General features: G+C 35.2%; 1 protein-coding gene across 1 annotated transcript in view; it reads left to right on the top strand.

The window, feature by feature from the left end:
* LOC145569017 (uncharacterized) overlaps positions 1–18,930 on the top strand; it is a 30,721-nt gene that overhangs the window by 69 nt on the left and 11,722 nt on the right. The window contains exons 2-9 of the mRNA XM_081628393.1: positions 223–349; positions 606–674; positions 2,503–2,532; positions 4,423–4,455; positions 9,099–9,169; positions 10,648–10,729; positions 13,324–13,425; positions 14,578–14,667. Coding sequence (XP_081484519.1) covers positions 245–349; positions 606–674; positions 2,503–2,532; positions 4,423–4,455; positions 9,099–9,169; positions 10,648–10,729; positions 13,324–13,425; positions 14,578–14,640 — 555 coding nt within the window. The 5' untranslated portion in view covers positions 223–244 and the 3' untranslated portion in view covers positions 14,641–14,667. The remainder of the gene's footprint in view (positions 1–222; positions 350–605; positions 675–2,502; positions 2,533–4,422; positions 4,456–9,098; positions 9,170–10,647; positions 10,730–13,323; positions 13,426–14,577; positions 14,668–18,930) is intronic.

Here is an 18,930-nt window from a genome sequence, read left to right as displayed (position 1 = left end):
TCTCTTCAACTTAACTAATGGTGTCAAATTCAATATATTCATCCATCATTTTTTTGCAGTTTAATGTTTCGTAATTAGTATACTTTAATTTGAATCGTGAGTTCATTTTAGCGATTAACCGACTGAAATTCTGCATAATAAACATTGCAAATTTAGGGTTTTTGGAAATTTGAGAGTGAATTTTCTTCAATTATAAGTTGAAATTCTGCCATTATTGCGTAGGTTTAGCTCGTGAGGTAGAGAAATGGAGAAATCAGTTGAAACTGCAATTCCTGGAACCAGACACTCCAATTTGAAGAAATCGTTTAAGCATTGCTTAGGTTTTCTGCTAACGGCTTTTCCTTTCGAGGTAATTTTAAACTAAATTGTACAGTAATTTTCTTGATATTTAATTTCCTGTTTTTGATTGTGTACTCTGTTTCACGAGTTCGAGTTTGAGTTCGTATTGTTAAGAATTAATTATCGCATTGATTGATGTTGTAATTTGAATATGTAATGTGACAACTAAATCCGGAGGTAGGGATGGAATTCAGTATAGTTTGTATATATATTGACGTTTTGAGTGGTGAAATGATAAATTTATTTAATTTTGGCTTTTTTGTTAGGATTTCTGTAGAGCATTTCCAAGGTTCACAGGAGCAGAACACGATCGACTTTATCAGCTATATATTCAGGTAATTTTCTCAACATTGTATAAATAGATGTTTGCTTAAACATTTTCTTGTAGTTGTAATGTGCTCCGTATTTTGCAATTTATTCATCTAGTGGTAAATTGATATGTCTAATACAACGATAAGTGTAATGGGATATCAATTATTTTGGAGCTCAAATGAGACCATAAAATTCTTAGTGTCACATAACATGATTTAGGTTAGAAGAAAGATGTCGGTTAGATCCTCCACATGAATGACTTGATCATTTGAAAGGTAGCAATTTGCCGTGAAATTTAGTTCTGTTGGAAATTTGGCATACTACTTGCATCACAGGCTCCTTCATGTTAGTTCTTCCATAGCACCTAGGTGACATCACAAGTCCAGTCAAATAAATTGTGCGATCTTCATAAATCTGCTGATGGTAGCATTGATTAGCCTTGCATAACTTACTCCAAATTAGGACATGTTTTCTTGTAGTTGCTGGAATGCAATGGATGATGTGCCTGATTTTATAATCTGAGAAAATGTTGCAGGAGTCACTTAAGGCTATTGGTTCGGTTGTCAATGTGATTTATGTACTAAGCGGTGCTTCTTTTGTTTAGTGTTTTTTTGGGGATCCTCTATAATAATGGAAGATCTGCATTGTTAATTGCGACTTCAGGTTTAGCATCTACTAAGACTATTATGTTCATCAAGTAGAACATTTCAACTTTGCAATGTTTGTCGGGGATATTTCTGTGATTCATTTGAAGTCATGTAGCCTGTAGTGGCGTAGTGGCTCTTCAATTTTTTGAAATTGAACTTTGTATATTGGTAGTTTGGTACCATGTAGATAACTGTATCTAGTCAAAAGAAATTTTGATTTTACTACTGAAAGGCTTTTGGAGAAGTAGAGTACTAGAGTGAGAACACGAAGCTGCAAATAATCAATTCGTCATCTTCTTTGCACCATATTATCGAACTATGCCATAAGCTTTCTATAGCCAGCTTTACTTATTGTATAACTTCTGGCCCTCTGTTTATTGGTTGTTGGAGGCTACTTCTGAAGTTCATAACTTTCCAAGAGACTAGAAATAACATAGTAGTACAGGTATGTAAACCTATAAGTAAACCCATGCCTCACTAAGACAGTAGGACATCAACTTAGCCCTTAGACCAGAAACATGCTCATTAGTTAGATGACGAGCTTTATGGTCAACAGTTTCAGTTGTATTTCTGTCTGTAGGATTGGATATTGTTTACTACATATTTGAATCACTTGCTAGTAACTCAAAATCTCGTTGAGCTAACTCTTATATCAGCTGAATTGCTATTCTATCTGGTTCCTAATTGGCTCCGCCTCCACAAACATGTCTGGTGGACTCTGGTCTCAAATATGTTGCAATTTAGTGCTCAAGTCATTTGCTAGGACAACCCAATCTAAGCTCTTACAATTAGTGAAAGTTTACATGGCCCTGTAGCTTCCTGAAATCCCCTAACATGTGAAATCAAATCAAGTACTTGAATAGCAGAAAATTTGTAAAAGGTTTCGCTGTCAATCACGTCGACCACAAACAATAGTTCAATATCCACATAACAATTATTATATAGTAAATACAGTTTGGTTCTAAACAAAGTTTACATTCTATGAATGAGTGTCACTAAGCAGAATTTCTCAATATTAGAGTGACATTTTATGTTGTATAATATACCTCAAATATAAAAGCATAATTACATGTATGTGACATCTTTGTTTACTGGAAGAAAACACAATATGGTGCAAAATGAATTGGCCCAGTCCTCTATTATTCCTTAAGCGAGATTGAGCTATCTGACTTTCATATTCACTCTCTCTCTCTATTTTTAACAGGTCATTACATCGCTACATGAAAATATGCAGGTATTGTTTTTTGCTCTTTTCTTCTTCAACTGTTTTTATTTGCAGTTTTATTTTATTTCACATGCAAATTATTTACTTTTCTGTCCCAATAATTGAAACTATCTTCTTCTTTTTTTCTTAAAAAAAAAAAATTCATTTCCTGCTTCAGTATAAGAGAGGTATTCCTTTCTTGGTAGGAAAGATTTCCGCTTTTCAATCTCTCTTCTTTAATAATCTTGCTAAATAACAATTTTTCAGTGAGAGTTCGGCACAAAATGGTATAAAAATGGATTTTCTAAGGACAAATGGATTTTTTTTTTTATTAAAGTTTTAAGTTTATCATCTTCCCTTTTATGCTTGTTAAATTTGCAAGTCTTATGGATGAAAAAGATATTTTCCCAACTTGGAAACATATTTTACATAAGCAAGAGGAGTAGAGGCTCTAGAGGGCATGTCTCTTATTACCCAGAAGGCCACAAGAATTTCTTTGCTTAGCGAATACTAAAACAAAAAATCAGCATGCTCTCATTTTTGTAATTATTTCACTGTTTTAAAGTATTTTTTTCCACCACACTCTTGCTAACACGTGTTCATTAGTTTGATTTTTTTGTCAACCCAATATTTTAACTATTTCAACAAGATTGATAAATTTGAATCTTGGTCCATGATGGCCTTCTTATTGAATTTAACTAAAGATTTCTCTTTAAATGGAAACAGAGTGCCCTTTGATCCTTTACCTTTCCACTATGCCTTGGATTGTATCAATGTCTCCAAGATTGCATTATTTAATTTATTCTACTTATGCCTCTGTCTCTTTATTCCCTATATGCTTCCCTGCTTGATTCTGATTCAAAAATTTACCTAACTTTTTTGTGTGGCTGGCCACATCGTGTTGCTGTGGACTTGGGGTTACTTATTCAAGAGTTACTTGTATGGGTTAATTCAAGGGTTACTTGTATGGGTTACTTATTCAAGTACTTGTAGGGTTAGAGTTACTTACTCTTGTATGGGCTACTTATTCAGAAGTTACTTGTAGGAGTAACTTACTCAGTTAGTTAGCACGTTTTTAGTGTGAGACCCCTGACCGGACCGAGTAACCCTTATAATTTATCCCCGGCTAAACGAGTAACCCCTGAATAAGTAATCCTTGACCATACGAGTAACCCCTGAATAAGTAACCCTAGATTGAGTAACCCCTAACCAAATGTGTAACCCCCTACAAGTAACCCCTGCCAACGGTGTGGCCAGCCACATAAAAAAAAATTGTGAAAATTTTCATCCTTCCTCACCTTTTTTTTTTCCCAAAGAAATAGAAGCTAATTATTTTTTGTTCAATTGTGCAATAAGCTTGTGCATTATTTTAACTCATCTAGTCATGCTTATCAATATTCTTTCTCTAGTTAACCTCCCTTCTCCCCCCTTTCCCTCAAGATACTATGTTTTCTTGTCAAATCAATAGTATGTTGGTCTCTAAATGGTTGCCATACTAATGTATTCTTCTACCATCCCATAATATTTTGAACACTTATTTTTTCTATATGTTTCATAATAGTTTCAACCCTTACTTTTACGGTCCTAGTGTCCTAACACTTATATTTTATTTTCCTTTTTGGACTCACTATCTCTTTTTACATCTACTTTTCCGTTTTAAAAACAATTTGCCTCTCCTATTATATTAACACTTCCATTAAAATAACAATAGATAAGACAACCCCAACTGCTCTTCTAAAACTCGATGCATTGATAAGTGTTTGAATTATTTTGTGATTGAGGACTATTTAAATTATTAAGCCATGTGCATCTAATAAGTATTCTGGAAACTGGAAACCTCTATGCATTTGGTTTAGTTGGAAGTTGTGTGAGACATCTCAGGCTGCTGTTAATACTAGTTTAAATGTTGTACTTTTTCAGGATGAGTTCGATTTAATCTGTCATGAAACACAGGTATGCTTTATAATATCTTTTTAATTTAAATAGCTAATGCCAAACTAATTACAAAGCTTGCATTGTTGATAGCTGATTGATTGATACTTACATTTAGTTGTTGCTCTCATTTGGCTGATTGATACAATAGAGAGCATGATGGTGATGTCTTTCACAAACAAGTGGTACATAGTCTATGTTATAAGAGACCAGAAATTTCCTGTCAATTTTTGTTTGTTGTTATATTGCTGCTTGTTGAAATCTATGTGGACTAAGTCTACTTTGATTAACTAGCAATTCTCTCCTTTCTAATCAGTTATTTTCTAATTGAGCCTTGAAACTAAATTATGTTTGCAATCAACTACTTCTTATACCTTATTTCTCTTTCATCTTTTTTTATTATTATCTGCTACGCTGGTGCACTGCAAGGGACCAGCTGTACCGATCAATTATGTAATTTTTTGATGATTAAATTATGTCTTGCATTTTCAGCATTTGCTTAAATTATCCTTGATGTTGTGTTAGGTCAGGATTGGGTAGTGATACTCTGCAAAGGTCATGGGAACTGTCTTAAAAACAATTGCTTTTTTTTAGGGGAGGTATTGGAGAGGGGGATGAGAAATGGATATTCACACACATGAATGAAAAGTGGTATTACAAAGCAGGGGAAGGATAAGTCTTCCATGAAAATTGACTGCCACAACCATGGAGAGTTTTTTTTTTTTTTTTTTTTTTTTTTTTTTTTTTTTTTTTTTTTGTGGAGTTGAAAAGCCAAAGTTTAAAATCAACATTAAGAAGGTGTTGGGTGAAAAAAAAAAAGTTGGTAAAATCTGCGGTAGTAAAGATTTGAACCAAAGTCCAAGAATTCACCTTGCACTTTTAACTTTTTAATCATTTGAGTAAAAAGCTTTTATTTATCTATAAGTATATCAATTATCAATTATTTATATAAAATTTGATTTTGTCTTGGAGGGGTGGGGATGGGGAAGGGCGACAACGTTTAACAGCCATTTAGCCACCCCTAGCTTCGCCTTTACTCCATAATGCCCTATTTATTATTCTAAGGGTGTGTTCTATTCACCTAATTTTTACTTATCTGAATTTTTTATAACTTACCTGTACTTATCTCACCTTATTAAAACTTATAAACTTATTTTAGTTGTAATTTGAATTTGGCAACCCTTATTAGAACTTATTTTCCTCAACTGAACTTATCTCTGAACTTAACTGAACTTATCTGACCTGAAATAAGTGAAAATAAGGTGAAAATAAGGTGAACAGACCAGACCCTAAGTCATTAATTTCACAATGATTGGCTGTGGACCAAGTTAAAAGTGAGTAAAGGCAAATTATTTCTCAGAAGATAATAAAGTCCTAAGGCCTTAGGTGATCAAGGGCTCGCAAGGGATAAGCAAATATAGCAAAACTGCAGCGACATGCAGAGCTGTTGACTGATCAGCAATCAACAGACTTTTATACACACTAGAGTAGTAGAGTGTACCCGTGCAAGTGCACGTATAGGTATTACACTGATAACATAATACTTGTTAAATTTTCATGTTCTGCAATGGTAGGCAGTTGATTTTGTGGTAGGATGAGTGATTAATTTTTTAAGAGATTACTGTTTTAAAGTAGTTATTGAGTAATTTTGTAGAGATTAAGGTAATGTTTACTTTTTGAATGGTTTTGGAAGTGATGAATTGTCTGATTGAGGTTTTTGGAGTGATATAGTATAAAGGACTTATAAAAATCATTCTATTATATAAAGGATTTATCCCAAGATTCCCAACAGAAGGGAATTTCACAATTGAAGAAGTGCAACAGAGGCCATAGTATATTTAAGTATATTGCCTTTACATATTTTTTTTGGAAGTTGATGGTTTGTCTTTGAACGCAAAATCAACAGAAGAATGTGTGCATATCCACTACTCCTATTATGTGGTATTTGTAAAAAAAAAACAGTTATATCATTTAAAAAAGACGTCCAATATTTCGGTGGAAATTTCTTTGATTTTTGGTTCAAAATATGTGAAATCACATTCTTCACAAAATACTCAGATGATCCTCTGCTTTTTACCTTGACACAGCATACTTATCCTCTCATGGTATCTGATTAACATCAGTCAAATCATATTTTTAGCAAATCTTCGGATATACACTGCCTCCAGATAATGGGACTTTTCTTTCTTCTGGCTGCTTTTCTTGCCAGATGATTGTTCTACATGGCTGTTAAATTATCTAGGTTATGGCTTTCAGAAGCACAAAACACTGACACTAATAGGAGTGTATTGACAACAATTTTTCCTGTCAAGCCATCTTTCAATGATTCTTTTCTATTGGATAATCATTATGCCTCATATGCAACTTGTTATCCGCACATGTGAAGGTAGAACACTCAAGCAATTTACATGAGAAGGCCTATTGAACTTTCACAAATTAGGGTTGATTGTGTGTCAGATTATTAGCTCACCACCAAGAAACATTTCTGATCTTTCAATCCTATACACGAGCCTCACATTTTGGAAAATCTATAGACAAAATTGACAAGGATTTTTTTTTTTTTTTTTTTTTTGTGTGTGTGTGTGTGTGTGTGTGTAGAATAATGCATGGTTTTATCTACAAAATCTAAAAAGATAACTGGTACTGACTCGCATAATTGCATTGTAGAAGATTTCCAGAAAAATATACTTTGAATTTTTGAAGTTGTTGGCTTTCTCCTATACAGTTTGCATATGCCTCTCCTCTTAGCATACAAACCTGTATCCCTTGTTCCTTTAGCACCCTTTTTTCAGCAATTAGGACATAGTGCCTGAAACTCTTCTTTTTTGATTGAGCTCATCATCTGTAGGTATTGTGCTTTTTTTAGCATCCACTGCATGCTTTAGGAGACCCCTTAAACCTCCAAATAGGTGAAATAGCCTCAAAGGGATAAATTCAGCTTATGATGCTGAGTCTCTTTTCAATTCAACTCAAATATCTTGTTGGATACTTTGCACTTCAAAGTGTAATAGGTGTAGAAAATTAGACTCTTTGAGGCATTGGAGGAGCAGGTCCTACCAATATGTAGACCTGGCAAATGTGTCATTCGGGTCGGGTATGGGTCGGGTCAAGTTCGGGTCAAAAAGTTATTGGGTCAAGTTCGGGTAGGGTCGGGTCATTTCGGGTTTCGGGTTGATTTCGGGTCAACTGATAATCGGGTCGGGTCGGGTTTGGGGTCGACATTTCGGGTCGAGTTCGGGTCGGGTCAAGTTTGGGTCGGGTCAGTTCGGGTCGAGTCAGTTCTGGTCGGGTCAATTTTCGGGTCAACTTCGGGTCGGGTCATATTCGGGTCGATGCATTGGGTTAAATTCAACTTTATATACTATCTCCGTTTCATATTATTTGCAACGATTTGACATAAAGTAAAGAGGAAAAATGTCTAATCGTTTAAAATAATATGAAACGGAGGTAGTATATATTTATATATTTTTTGACGAGAAACTCACTATATTTATTAAGGCTACTTTTTTCATGGAATACAGTAATTGTTTGACTTTAGATTATTTTGTAATTTCATTGGTATTGAACATTATGTTATGTACGCATTATTATTGTACTATTTTTTTTTCTAGACTTGTGAGAATTGTGACTTTTATTTCGAGCTTTAGTTTATTTTTTTAATCTTATGGGCAAACTCCGTAAAATAATCGTTAAATTTCAATCTTTTCACGATTTTTTAATAACTTAAAGATATAAAAGGCTGAAGAAATCGAGAAAAGTAATGCTCAAAATATGTAAATTACTTACACTGTTACACATTACAAATTAATAAAAAAAATTAAGTCGGTTTGATTGCGGTTTTTTTCTATTTCGGTTTGCTCAGGTCAAGTCTTTAGGTTAAATAGATTCTGGTCCTTTAAGGTATAAGATAATTTTGGTTCGGGTCACTTTGGGTTTCGAGTCTATTTGAGTCAATTAATTCAAGTTAAAGGTCGGGTCACTTCGGGTATCAGGTCAAATTCGGGTCTCGAGTCACTTCGGGTCGGGTCATTTCGGGTCTCGGATCAACTTCGGGTCGGGTCATCTCGGGTCGGGTTGATTCGGGTTTTGGGTCAATTTCAGGTCACTATTTCGGGTCGATTTCGGGTCATGGGTCGGGTCTTTCGGGTCGGGTCATCAGGTCTGGGTCAGAATTACCAGGTCTACCAATATGTAGTTCTGAGGTTTGTAACGATTGAATTTAACTTTTATGTTTGCCTGGTTCAAAACTTGAAAAGGGACCTGAGCATGCGGAGAGTAGTCAAGAATGGGAGGAAATTAGGTTTACTTTTTATTTCATTCCATAGTACCCTCGGGGATAGGGTTTAATGTTCAGAAACTCCAAATTCGATTCAAGTACATAAAATTTTCAGAATAGCCATTTGGTCTATTGGATCCACACTTGTATAGGTCCTTGCTCTCTAGTCCAAGTATTTAATCAAGATGGGAGGTTGATGTTGCATGTCTACCCTACTTTGCCTACTATTAATAAATCTTAAATTGAAGACACGACTAGTCCCTGTGGAACACTAATAAAAGAACGGCTTTTGGCAATGAGTAAACTCTCATGGCAGTTGGCTTTACTATTGCTGCCACAGCATCTGTATTAGTGCAACATGCATTTACGTGCTTCCTTTGTTCTGCAGGTGGGTACCACTTTGGACACTGTTGAGCACCTTGTGGAGCAGCAAAGTCTGGATCCTTTATTTTCAAAGAAGTATGCATTTCTAAGAAACGATTTGTCTTATGAGTTCTAAATGGACAATCTTATCCAATTTTTCAAGTGTTTATAATTACACTTTGTCACTTTGAGACCATGAGATCTTGTGTAGACTTTTTCTGAGGGTGTGAGCTTGGTAATTATCCAGTGTCACTCTTTGATGTTGTCCTATTATAACAGACAGATTATTTAGGTCTACGCAGGTTTTAGGTAGCTTACACTGTTGCAAGTGTGTAGTGTGGAGGCTTAACTAAGTAGAATCTCCAGTTTTCCACTTTAGAAGTACCCTAACAAAAAGGTGAGAGAAGGAATGCCTTATCTGGTTTTTATTCTTTTCTCATAGATATTTTCTAATTATGATCTCTGTGGATACTCATGGCCAAATCTTGCGCCAAAAGACAATATGATTAAAGTAGTGGATTAGAGTTCATCTATTTCCTAACTTGCTTTGCCACAAGAGAGAGCTGGTATACTGTATGAAAGAGGAGTGAGAAGATGATGAATTGAGGAGGCATAAGTGGTTAGATAATAAAATATTAAAATCTAAATGGTATCCTTGAAGACTTGAATTCCATTAATGTGGTACTCTTCCATTTATAATCTAATGGAGTTGGTTAATGATGACTCTTTTTTATTTTTTCAAAGTCAATTTGATAATTATATACCAAACTCTTTTAGTAAAATCTTTCTAATGAAATGCATTTGAATCTATGTCTATATGATTGCGTATTGACCAAGTATGGGGTTGGGGCTAAGAGTGAGAGAAAATGAACATTGTCAAGGTCATATTTTCAAAATTATCAGGAAGAGTTTCATCATTTACCAGACAAGATTTATATATATATATATATATATATATATATATAAGAGTGGCGAGATGATTTGGGGGAAAAAAAAATTCATACACTCCATATCTATGTGGATGATCAAAAGAATTATGTTTCTTCTATGGGGCTAGTTGTTTAGAGTATGTTTCAATCAATGTAGATTGTTTTTCTTTCCTTTGTATATTGTAGTGAAGATAGTGTCAATTTAGTCATCAATGGCTTACTATGTGGCTTAAGCTATTAGATTAAATTTATGGAACTTTGTAGCTTCCTTAATTGTCTTTTAAGTGCTTAATTTTATGCTGGGGGGAGTGGATTTTAAGGGGTTGCGTGAGTTTAGATTGTCCCAGTAAGCTTCTGACAATTTTGTATGACTGCTTTTTCTGTAAGTTACTATATTTGATATGTTTAGTGGACTATAGGTTATTAATCTGTATTCTAATTGAGATTTTGATTAACTTTCAACTCTAAGTGTGTTCCTAGATGCTGATAGTAAGCTATAACCTTAATCTGATATTAATTGTCATAGTACTGGTTTAAATGAATTATAGCGATTTTTTTGTTTTTTTTAATGGAAAGCCTTTTATTTTATAGAAGCTGTGCTTGTCAGTTTGTGCTCCTTTGGGTACTTATTGTTCATGTGTGCAGAACGAATTTAGTTCATCTCAAGCATGATCTTTTAGCTACAAAGGAGAATGAGGTCCACGCATTGGAGGAGTTGCTAGATAAGGTAAAATTCAAATTATTCTGAATTTAAAAGGATATATAGCATTTAATATTCTGTAAATGTGCACTTTTTTGTACTGGTTATTTGAGTGAGGGTTGACATTACTAAACTTATCATGTCAATGCTATCATTTTGTTGTGTTGTTCAATTTTAAAGTAATGTCGGACTTATATTTAGGGATCAAGTCGGGCTGCCCAATCTGAGGCTTATCAGCCCAATTTAGGAAGGCACATCCCTAAACTCCCAGTGCACATTATTTGTCCTTTGATCTCAGGCTTTCCTCTAGGAAGTTGGAAGCTCATATAACACTTTGCCCAAGGCTCCTTGGTATATTTGTCCTTAAATGTCATATTTGGTGTCATTAAATCCGAATTTTCCTTAGTTTTTAAAAGAGTGACGGTCATAAAGGGCGGTAGGAACAGACTTTAATATTTAAGATTTTTAAGGTCAACTTTAAACATAAAAACTCTTGATATGGAATTTTCACGATCGAATTTGACCATTTAAAATCACAATCAATGATACGAACAGAATTGTCCTTTTTTCTTGTTTTTTTTTTTTCGAGATTTTTACGGTTTATGGGTTTTTACTTCAATTGTTTGGGGTGTATGACCCGTGCCGCCATGTCTTGCTTGTGTATCTAAGCCAATTGTAACTTACTAAAGCGTGCTTTGTCATGCCGTGTCTTTTCGTGCTTTCCAAAAAACCTTGGTCCACTAGGGCTATGCATGGATTAGATATCCATATTTGAAAAATCGGTTATTTGAAAACTTTCGGATCGGATAGTTCAGTTATCCAATATCCGAACCTTTTAATAAATAAATACAAAAAATGCAGAATGGAAAATTTGTTTTTTGAACTTATTTGCATGTAGCAGCAAAGCACTTGTTATTATATCCTAATGTAATTTCACATAACTATTTTTAAAATTATCCCCACAACTTTTGATAGCCAAAACTTGTGTGGTCATGTAATTAAGTCCCAAAAAATCATAATCTATAAAAAAAAAGCCAAAATAATGTAAGACTAATTATAAATTTTTTAAAAAAATCATTCAAAACAAAAATAAAAAAAAAAAAAAAATTCAAGAAAAAAAAGAAAAAAAAGTGTTCCGATTTTGACAATTGACACAAACTCGGTGACGGCAGTGGGTTAAGTGAGCCATGAAGCTTGAGCCAGCCGGCGCAGGTTGGTGAGCGTGAGCCGTTGGAGAAGATTTGAGACACTAAGAGAGCCCATTAAGGTAGGTTAGTTGGTGGTCGGCCCCCGGTGAAGGAGGTATGAAAATTTGAGACTTTTAGGTGAGAAGAGGAGAGAGAAAGTTACACAAGAGAGAGAAAGTGAGATTGAGATTTTGAGAAAGAGAGGTGGGGTGGGGCGTGGGGGTAGTTGAAAGAAAAAGAATATGAGGTTTGGTGTATTTTATAAGAACAACTTTTTTTAAAAAATTTGGATATCAAATCGGATACCAGTTATCTAAAATCCAATATTTGGCTATCCGATTTTTTCGGATTCGGTATCCATAATTTCCAGATCGGATGCGAATTGGATCTTCGGATTTTTACGTAGTTTTGCACAGCCCTATGGTTCACTACTCGGCGTACATACGGTAGAAATGTGTTATGTATGACCCTTGTGCCTACCATGTGCCCATTTCGTGCTGGTCAGTGCTGATTCATGGGCCACCTGGCCTAGTGCCAGTATCACCCCCATATATTTACGCATCTCCAATCACTTTTACTTTATTCATCTTTATGTCATATCCACTTTTGTTTTATTTTCTCTCTCTTACATTTTCTACATTTTTCTTACTCCCAATCAAATTTTCCAAACTTTGTTAAAAACAAGAGTTACAATAAGTGAGTTTAAATTTTGGAAACGGAGGTAGTATTATAATTAATGAATCTGCAGTTCTGCACAATTACCTTTCTCATTGCTTCACCACATTAATGGCAATTTTAGGAATATAATCTTTAATTTGTATGCCGGGAAATTTTGCTCGGATAGGCAGATCAAACATGGGTCATGTTTCCTATAAACTTGCTTTTATGTCCACTGTTCATTTATCCAACTTATCTTCTGTATTGACTCATAGAATTCGAAAGACAACTTTTGAAAATGCCCTGCTCCAACCTTTCCACAGCTATATGATAATAACAGCAAAGCCTGCATTTGCAGTAATTGGTGTGAGGGAGTTATCTGATGCTATTTCAGTTTGTTATAGTCAGCATGTCTGAGGAGGTGCAAGTTCAATGTCTGCTTTGGGATCTATACATGTTTTAATGGATGTTTGCACTGTGCACACTGTCAAATTGTGTGATAAATTTTGAAAGCTGTACTAGGATTAGTTACTTTGCAGCACCAATTGAGTGCATGAAACTTAATCCTCCTGATTCTTCTTGTTTGTATTTTTGTTTCGTTCATTTTCTCAGCATTATGATCTTATGTTCATCTCCTCTTTTTTCTTTTTTTTAAGAAAAACATTATTATTATATTTTATTTATGTGTAGCCTTTGCACCTTGCAGTTTCGTTTATGACTTTGCCTCATGTTTTCTAAATGCAGCCACTTTTTTTCTTTGTTTTTTTTGGTAACCAGGTTGAAGATCAGAAACATAAAGTCAAAGCGCAGATCAAACTTCTCAAAAAGAAACGTGAAGAGTCTGATGACACATCAGGCCCTATAGAAACCATAAAAAAGGTGCAGTTCTGAATTTTTAACCTATCACTTAAATGCAAATTTTGTGTCATGCCAAAGAGTATTTGACAATTTGTAGAAATTTAATTGTATTATTTCATTTGGTATTTTATGTGAATGTGATAAATGCATATAATAATCATAATGCATAAGGGGGTTTAATAGACCATTTATGCTTTTGAGTGACCATGTTAGAATTGCCCCTTATAAGTTTTTAAAAGACCATTGGTAACTCTTATTAGGGGTGTGCAGATTAAGACCCGAACCTGAAACCGGACTGGAACCAGACCTGTTTGGGCACCGTCTTTAGTGACAAAATGGGAGTTTGTTGCACAATAACAATTCTTGGACACCATACACAGGCAGTTTTTTGTTTAGGGAAAGAGAGAGGGGGGGGGGGGGGTGTATAATATTTACTATCTTAGTTTTTCATTCTGCATTTATGAAATGATGTTCGCTGATATATGATATTCTTAATCTGGAGGTTTCTACAAATTTGTTAGATCTTAAACGACTTTCTGGCCAATTATTTATGACTATTCTGTTAACCAGCATAGTAGCTTGAAGAACATAAATAATAATTTGAAACTTGAGCAAATCTTTCTGGTTGAAGAAGTAAAACGCAGGGAATGTTCTTCATGTAACATATCAAGGGGGTGTTTGGTTCACAAAATCTAGGTATTTGGTATGGGTTTAGAATGGTTTAAAGTATTTAAACCCTTACCATGTATTTGGTTGATGATCTTTAGAATCTAAGCCCATACCTCAAACCTAACACATAATGAATGGAAAGATTATGAGGACATTAGAAAGTTACAATATATATCTCTTATACTACATATATGCTATAGATATCCTTGAGGGAAAATAAGCATGTTCCAGTCAGGTGAAAGAATGCAATTAATATGACTTACTGGACAATACTGATTTGTTTGCATAACAAAGCTGCCATATATAGACCAGATCCCTGATCTGGTTCTTTGGTTTGAGCCTTTGATTTATCATTGCTTGTGCTTTAATTGTTTTGTAGAATTTACTTTTTCGACCTGGTTCCTCTCTAACAGACTTTCTTGTGCTGGTTTATTACGTAATATATCCTAGAGTGATAACATTTAATTAATTTTTAATGTTCCGTAACTTCTGTGATGATTGCAGTTGAGATCTATGATGGTTAGCTATGGGAGTTACAATGACAAAGGGAATTCTGATCATAGATGAGGCATTTCAAGTAGGCATGTCTAACTGGTGCGTTGCAAAAATATACTATGATTTCTTTTACATGTGTTATCGTTTTAGTAGTTGTTTGTCTCAGCAAACTAAAATGGAATGGATTGGGAATACTATGCTAAATTTGTTTGATTTAAATGTTCTAGTTAGAATTTGTATTTAGGGTGGAATATATACATAGATTCTTAGAGGGTAAAGTGGGTATGAAATTGTAGGGGTTTGGAATGGGATTAATAACACTAATGGTATGGGGTTACATGGAAAAAATTGTTCCACCAAAAAATGCTCTATTCCAACCCACTCCAAAAAGCCCAACGGAATTTGAGTGTCATCTTCTATTAAGGCAAAAACCCGTATGAGATAATGTGGTCTCACTGTAACTTAATATGATGTCCAGGTTTTCGTCACTAATTAATGTTAACAACAGTACGCAAGTTTTTTATTCATGAAACTAGTGTGTGATTTGCGTAATGTCCTGTCTTGTTACTTTAAAAATCATATTGTAGTACTTGAGTTCCATGCATAAATTACATAATGAAAATTAGCATGCAATAGAGGAACTAATTTAAAGAAATACAAAATAAACCCCCCCTAATCAAAGCTTGATATATTTGAGTTACATGAATATGAAAGCATGAATAAAAGATGGCTAACATTTCTAAGGCCATGAGTTAAAACACTATTAGAAGCATTTTTTTACTGATGCATAGTCTTAATAATTTCATAGTTAATTGAATGGACTTGTTAAAAAAAAAAAGTTGATGGATGATGTTACATGCTTGGCTTATAGTGTATGAAATACATGCCACATGATGAATACTTACATACTTCCTGTGTTTTAAGTTTTCTCCCATTTGACTTGTCACAATCTCCAAGTTACAGCTTAAAAAAACTAAGTATTTATCTAAATTCCATGTCTAAAACTTATAAAAATTTGATATTGCTAGAGTAGATGTTGTATTCATAAAAAAAAAAAAAAAAAAAAAAAATAAAAAAAAAAAAAAGAAAAAAAGTAGATGTTGTAATGAATCTAACAAACGCCCAGACCCCACTTACTTGATTGCTTGACTATTATTTATTACTTCCTCTGTATTTTATTACTTGCTCTACCTTTTTTTTTTGTCGTACTTTATTACTTGCTTTATTTTCTTTTTAGTAAACTTTTAACAATATTTAACTATTTTCCTCTTCGTAGTGGACCACGCATATTAATATTGTTCATATTTTCTCTCCTCCCACTTATACCCACTTTTACTTTTTCAGAATTTTTTTATTCTTTAACCAACCTCACTTCAATTACACAAAGTTTTATATGTGGTTGGCCACACTGTGTGGCCAGCCACTATAGGGGTTACTTCCCTAGTGTAGTAATAGGTGGCCAGCCACTATAGGGGTTACTTCCCTAGTGTAGTAATAGGTGGCCAGCCACTATAGGGGTTACTTCCCTAGTGTAGTAATAGGGGTTACTTGGTCAATGTTAAAGGGGTTACTTCGTCATTGTTAAAGAGTTACTCCGCCAGTGTTATTCGGTCGGTATTATAGGAGTTATTTAATTAATGTTATAGAGGTTACTTTAAGTGGCCACACAGTGTGGCCGGTCGCACACAAGATGGGCTGGGTAAGCAATAGACTTTAAAAGGTCTAAGTTCCCTAATCATAGTTTTACTCCTACCATAGTTAAGAGAAGTGTGTTTTATATTTCCTTAAGAGTAAGGCCGAAAAGGAAAGAATTACTAAACAGGAAAAGATTAATGTGAAAAAAGTTTGCAATATCATGAGCTCTCTAAACTTGTTGTGTGTCTACTTTGACAGTACGGCATTGATAGAGCTTAACTGCTTTCCCTGTAATGTCATTGACATGAAAAATTAGCTTAAAGTAATCCAAACAACTAGTATATCCTACCTAAAATCTAATAAGGCAAAATTAATTTTATATCCATATTAGGAGAAATTTGAAAACTTTGCAAAGCTTTACTATAATTGGGAAGACAAATTCATTCATTGGTTTTAAAGAAAATGGATAGGCAATAGACTCTCAGGGGGTGTGTTTAATTTGTAGATATAAAGGGATCGCTGGTATGAATATTAGAAATGGGGTGGAAAGAAAACCAACATGAGGAAGGAAAAGAATTATCTAACGCTTACTTTTTCTTTTGTTTGGCTTGATTATGGAAATGAATCACTTAAACCAAACTCACTCTCTCTCTCTCTCTCTCTCTCTCTCTCTCTCTCTCTCTCTCTCTTTCTCTCTCTCTGTTAAGAGGTTAAAGGTAATTGTTACATTACGTTTTAGAGATGTAACGTATAAGCAGTTGGGGGAAGCTAGAGTTTATAGCAAGATTAACAGGGCTCTTATTAATCTTGGGCGGATTAATCCTTTTCCTATTTCTTTTGTTCATTATAACTCTAAGATGTGGTATGATCATTGTCTTGCTTTTATTTATTTTGAGCAAATCTTCACTAGTCCTAGAGCCTTTAAATTCTTTGATATGTGGGGTAATCATCTTACTTTTGGAGATATAATGAAGAATGCTTGGAATGTAGATGTGAGGGGCAAGAAAATGTTTCAACTGAAATAAGTGAAGAAATTAAAGCTATGAAGAATTTGAATAGAATTGAGTATTCTGGAATTGGAGCTAGATTTTTGGAGGTGTAGGAGAGCTTGGTGATGATAATACTTCTTTCTTTCATATAAGTATTAAAATACAAGCTTATAAAAAAAAAACTAATCTTTATTTCAAACATGAATGGGAATAGATGTGATGATAGATAACATGTGGCTAAGGCTTTTGTTGATTACTATAAGGGGTCGTTTGGTTCGCATGGGGTAATCGGAATGAAATGAACAAAGGGAAAGACAAGGAATGGAATAAAATTACCTAAAATTTTCTATGTTGTTTGGTCTAAAAAACAAAAGGAATGAGGCCTGCCAGTCCTACCACCACACCACCACCACACAGCCACTGAAACCTTCACTCTCCACCGTTCCAGCCACCAAACCGCACCACTGGGCGCACCTCCCTCAGCATTCGCCTCCCTTCGCCGGCCATCCCCGCCCCTCGCAAAACCTCCCTCAGCCCCCGAAAAACTTCCCTCAGTTGTAAAAAAATCCTAGAAACCATTCTTTCTCGCCGTTTACCCATTCGAGGGATGGGCGAGGTGCGACAACCTTCGACGAGGGTTGAGGGAGGTGCGACCAGGGGCAGCGATGAAGGTTTTGTGCGATAACCTCCGACGAGGGTTGAGGGAGGTGCGAATAGACGAGGGAATAGGTGCAAACAGACGAGGGAATGTTTTTCCGGTGCAAGGGAGAGGCGGCGAAGGTCAGGGAGGGGCGGCGAGGGTTCTCCGACGAGGGTTGAGGGAGGTGCGAATAGACGAGGGAATAGGTGCAAACAGACGAGGGAATGTTTTTCCGGTGCAAGGGAGAGGCGGCGAAGGTCAGGGAGGGGCGGCGAGGGTCAGGGAGGGGCGGCGAGGGTTAGGATGGTGGTTAGGTTTTCCGGTGGTGTGGGTAGGTAGGAAGGTGGTGATGTGGTGGTGGTAGGGAATGGGAATGGAAATACCTAGGGGGGGGGGGTGGGGAATAAACTTGGAAGGATTTGGGGGAATGGAGGGGGTAAAGGGAATGAGAAAAAACGGCTAACAAACAGCAACAAAGGGAATCAGGATGGTTGATTCCCTTTCCCTTTGATGAATACCGCCAACCAAACGGCCCCTAAGTGTTTGTTGGGTACTGAGCATGTTTGGGGGGTGAAAGTGGATTAAAATGTTGTTGATTTAGAGCCTGTTGTTACTAGGGAGCAAAGGGATTTTTTTACTACTCCTTTTACAAGGGAAGAGATCAAGAAAGCTTTGTTTAGTATTCCTAGAGTTAAGGCTCCAGAGTATTGTAGGGGAGGATGTTTGCAATGTTGTTTTGCAGTTGTTTGATTGATTGGAAATATTTTAAGAGAGATTAATAGCACAAATCTGGACTTGCTTTCTAAGAGTTTATAGACCAATTGCTTGTTACAATGTGATCTATAAGGTAATCACCAAGCTGATTTGCTTTAAACTTTAAATGGTGTTGCCTCATTATTTCTTCTAACCACTCTGGTTTTGTACAAGGAAGGAGGATTTGTCGTAATTTGCATTGTTGTTTGTTTAAGGTGGACATAAGAAAGACCTAATTGGGATATATCAACGGCAAAATGCCTCGTGGTTGTATGTTTAAGGTGGACATAAGAAAGGCTTATGATTATGTGAATTGGAGCTTTATAAGGGAATTAGTTTGTCAAA

Source organism: Chenopodium album, chromosome 11 (assembly GCF_948465745.1).
Source record: "Chenopodium album chromosome 11, dcCheAlbu1.1, whole genome shotgun sequence".
In the NCBI taxonomy this organism is placed as follows: Eukaryota; Viridiplantae; Streptophyta; class Magnoliopsida; order Caryophyllales; family Amaranthaceae; genus Chenopodium; species Chenopodium album.
This window is presented reverse-complemented; position numbering and strand designations above follow the sequence as displayed.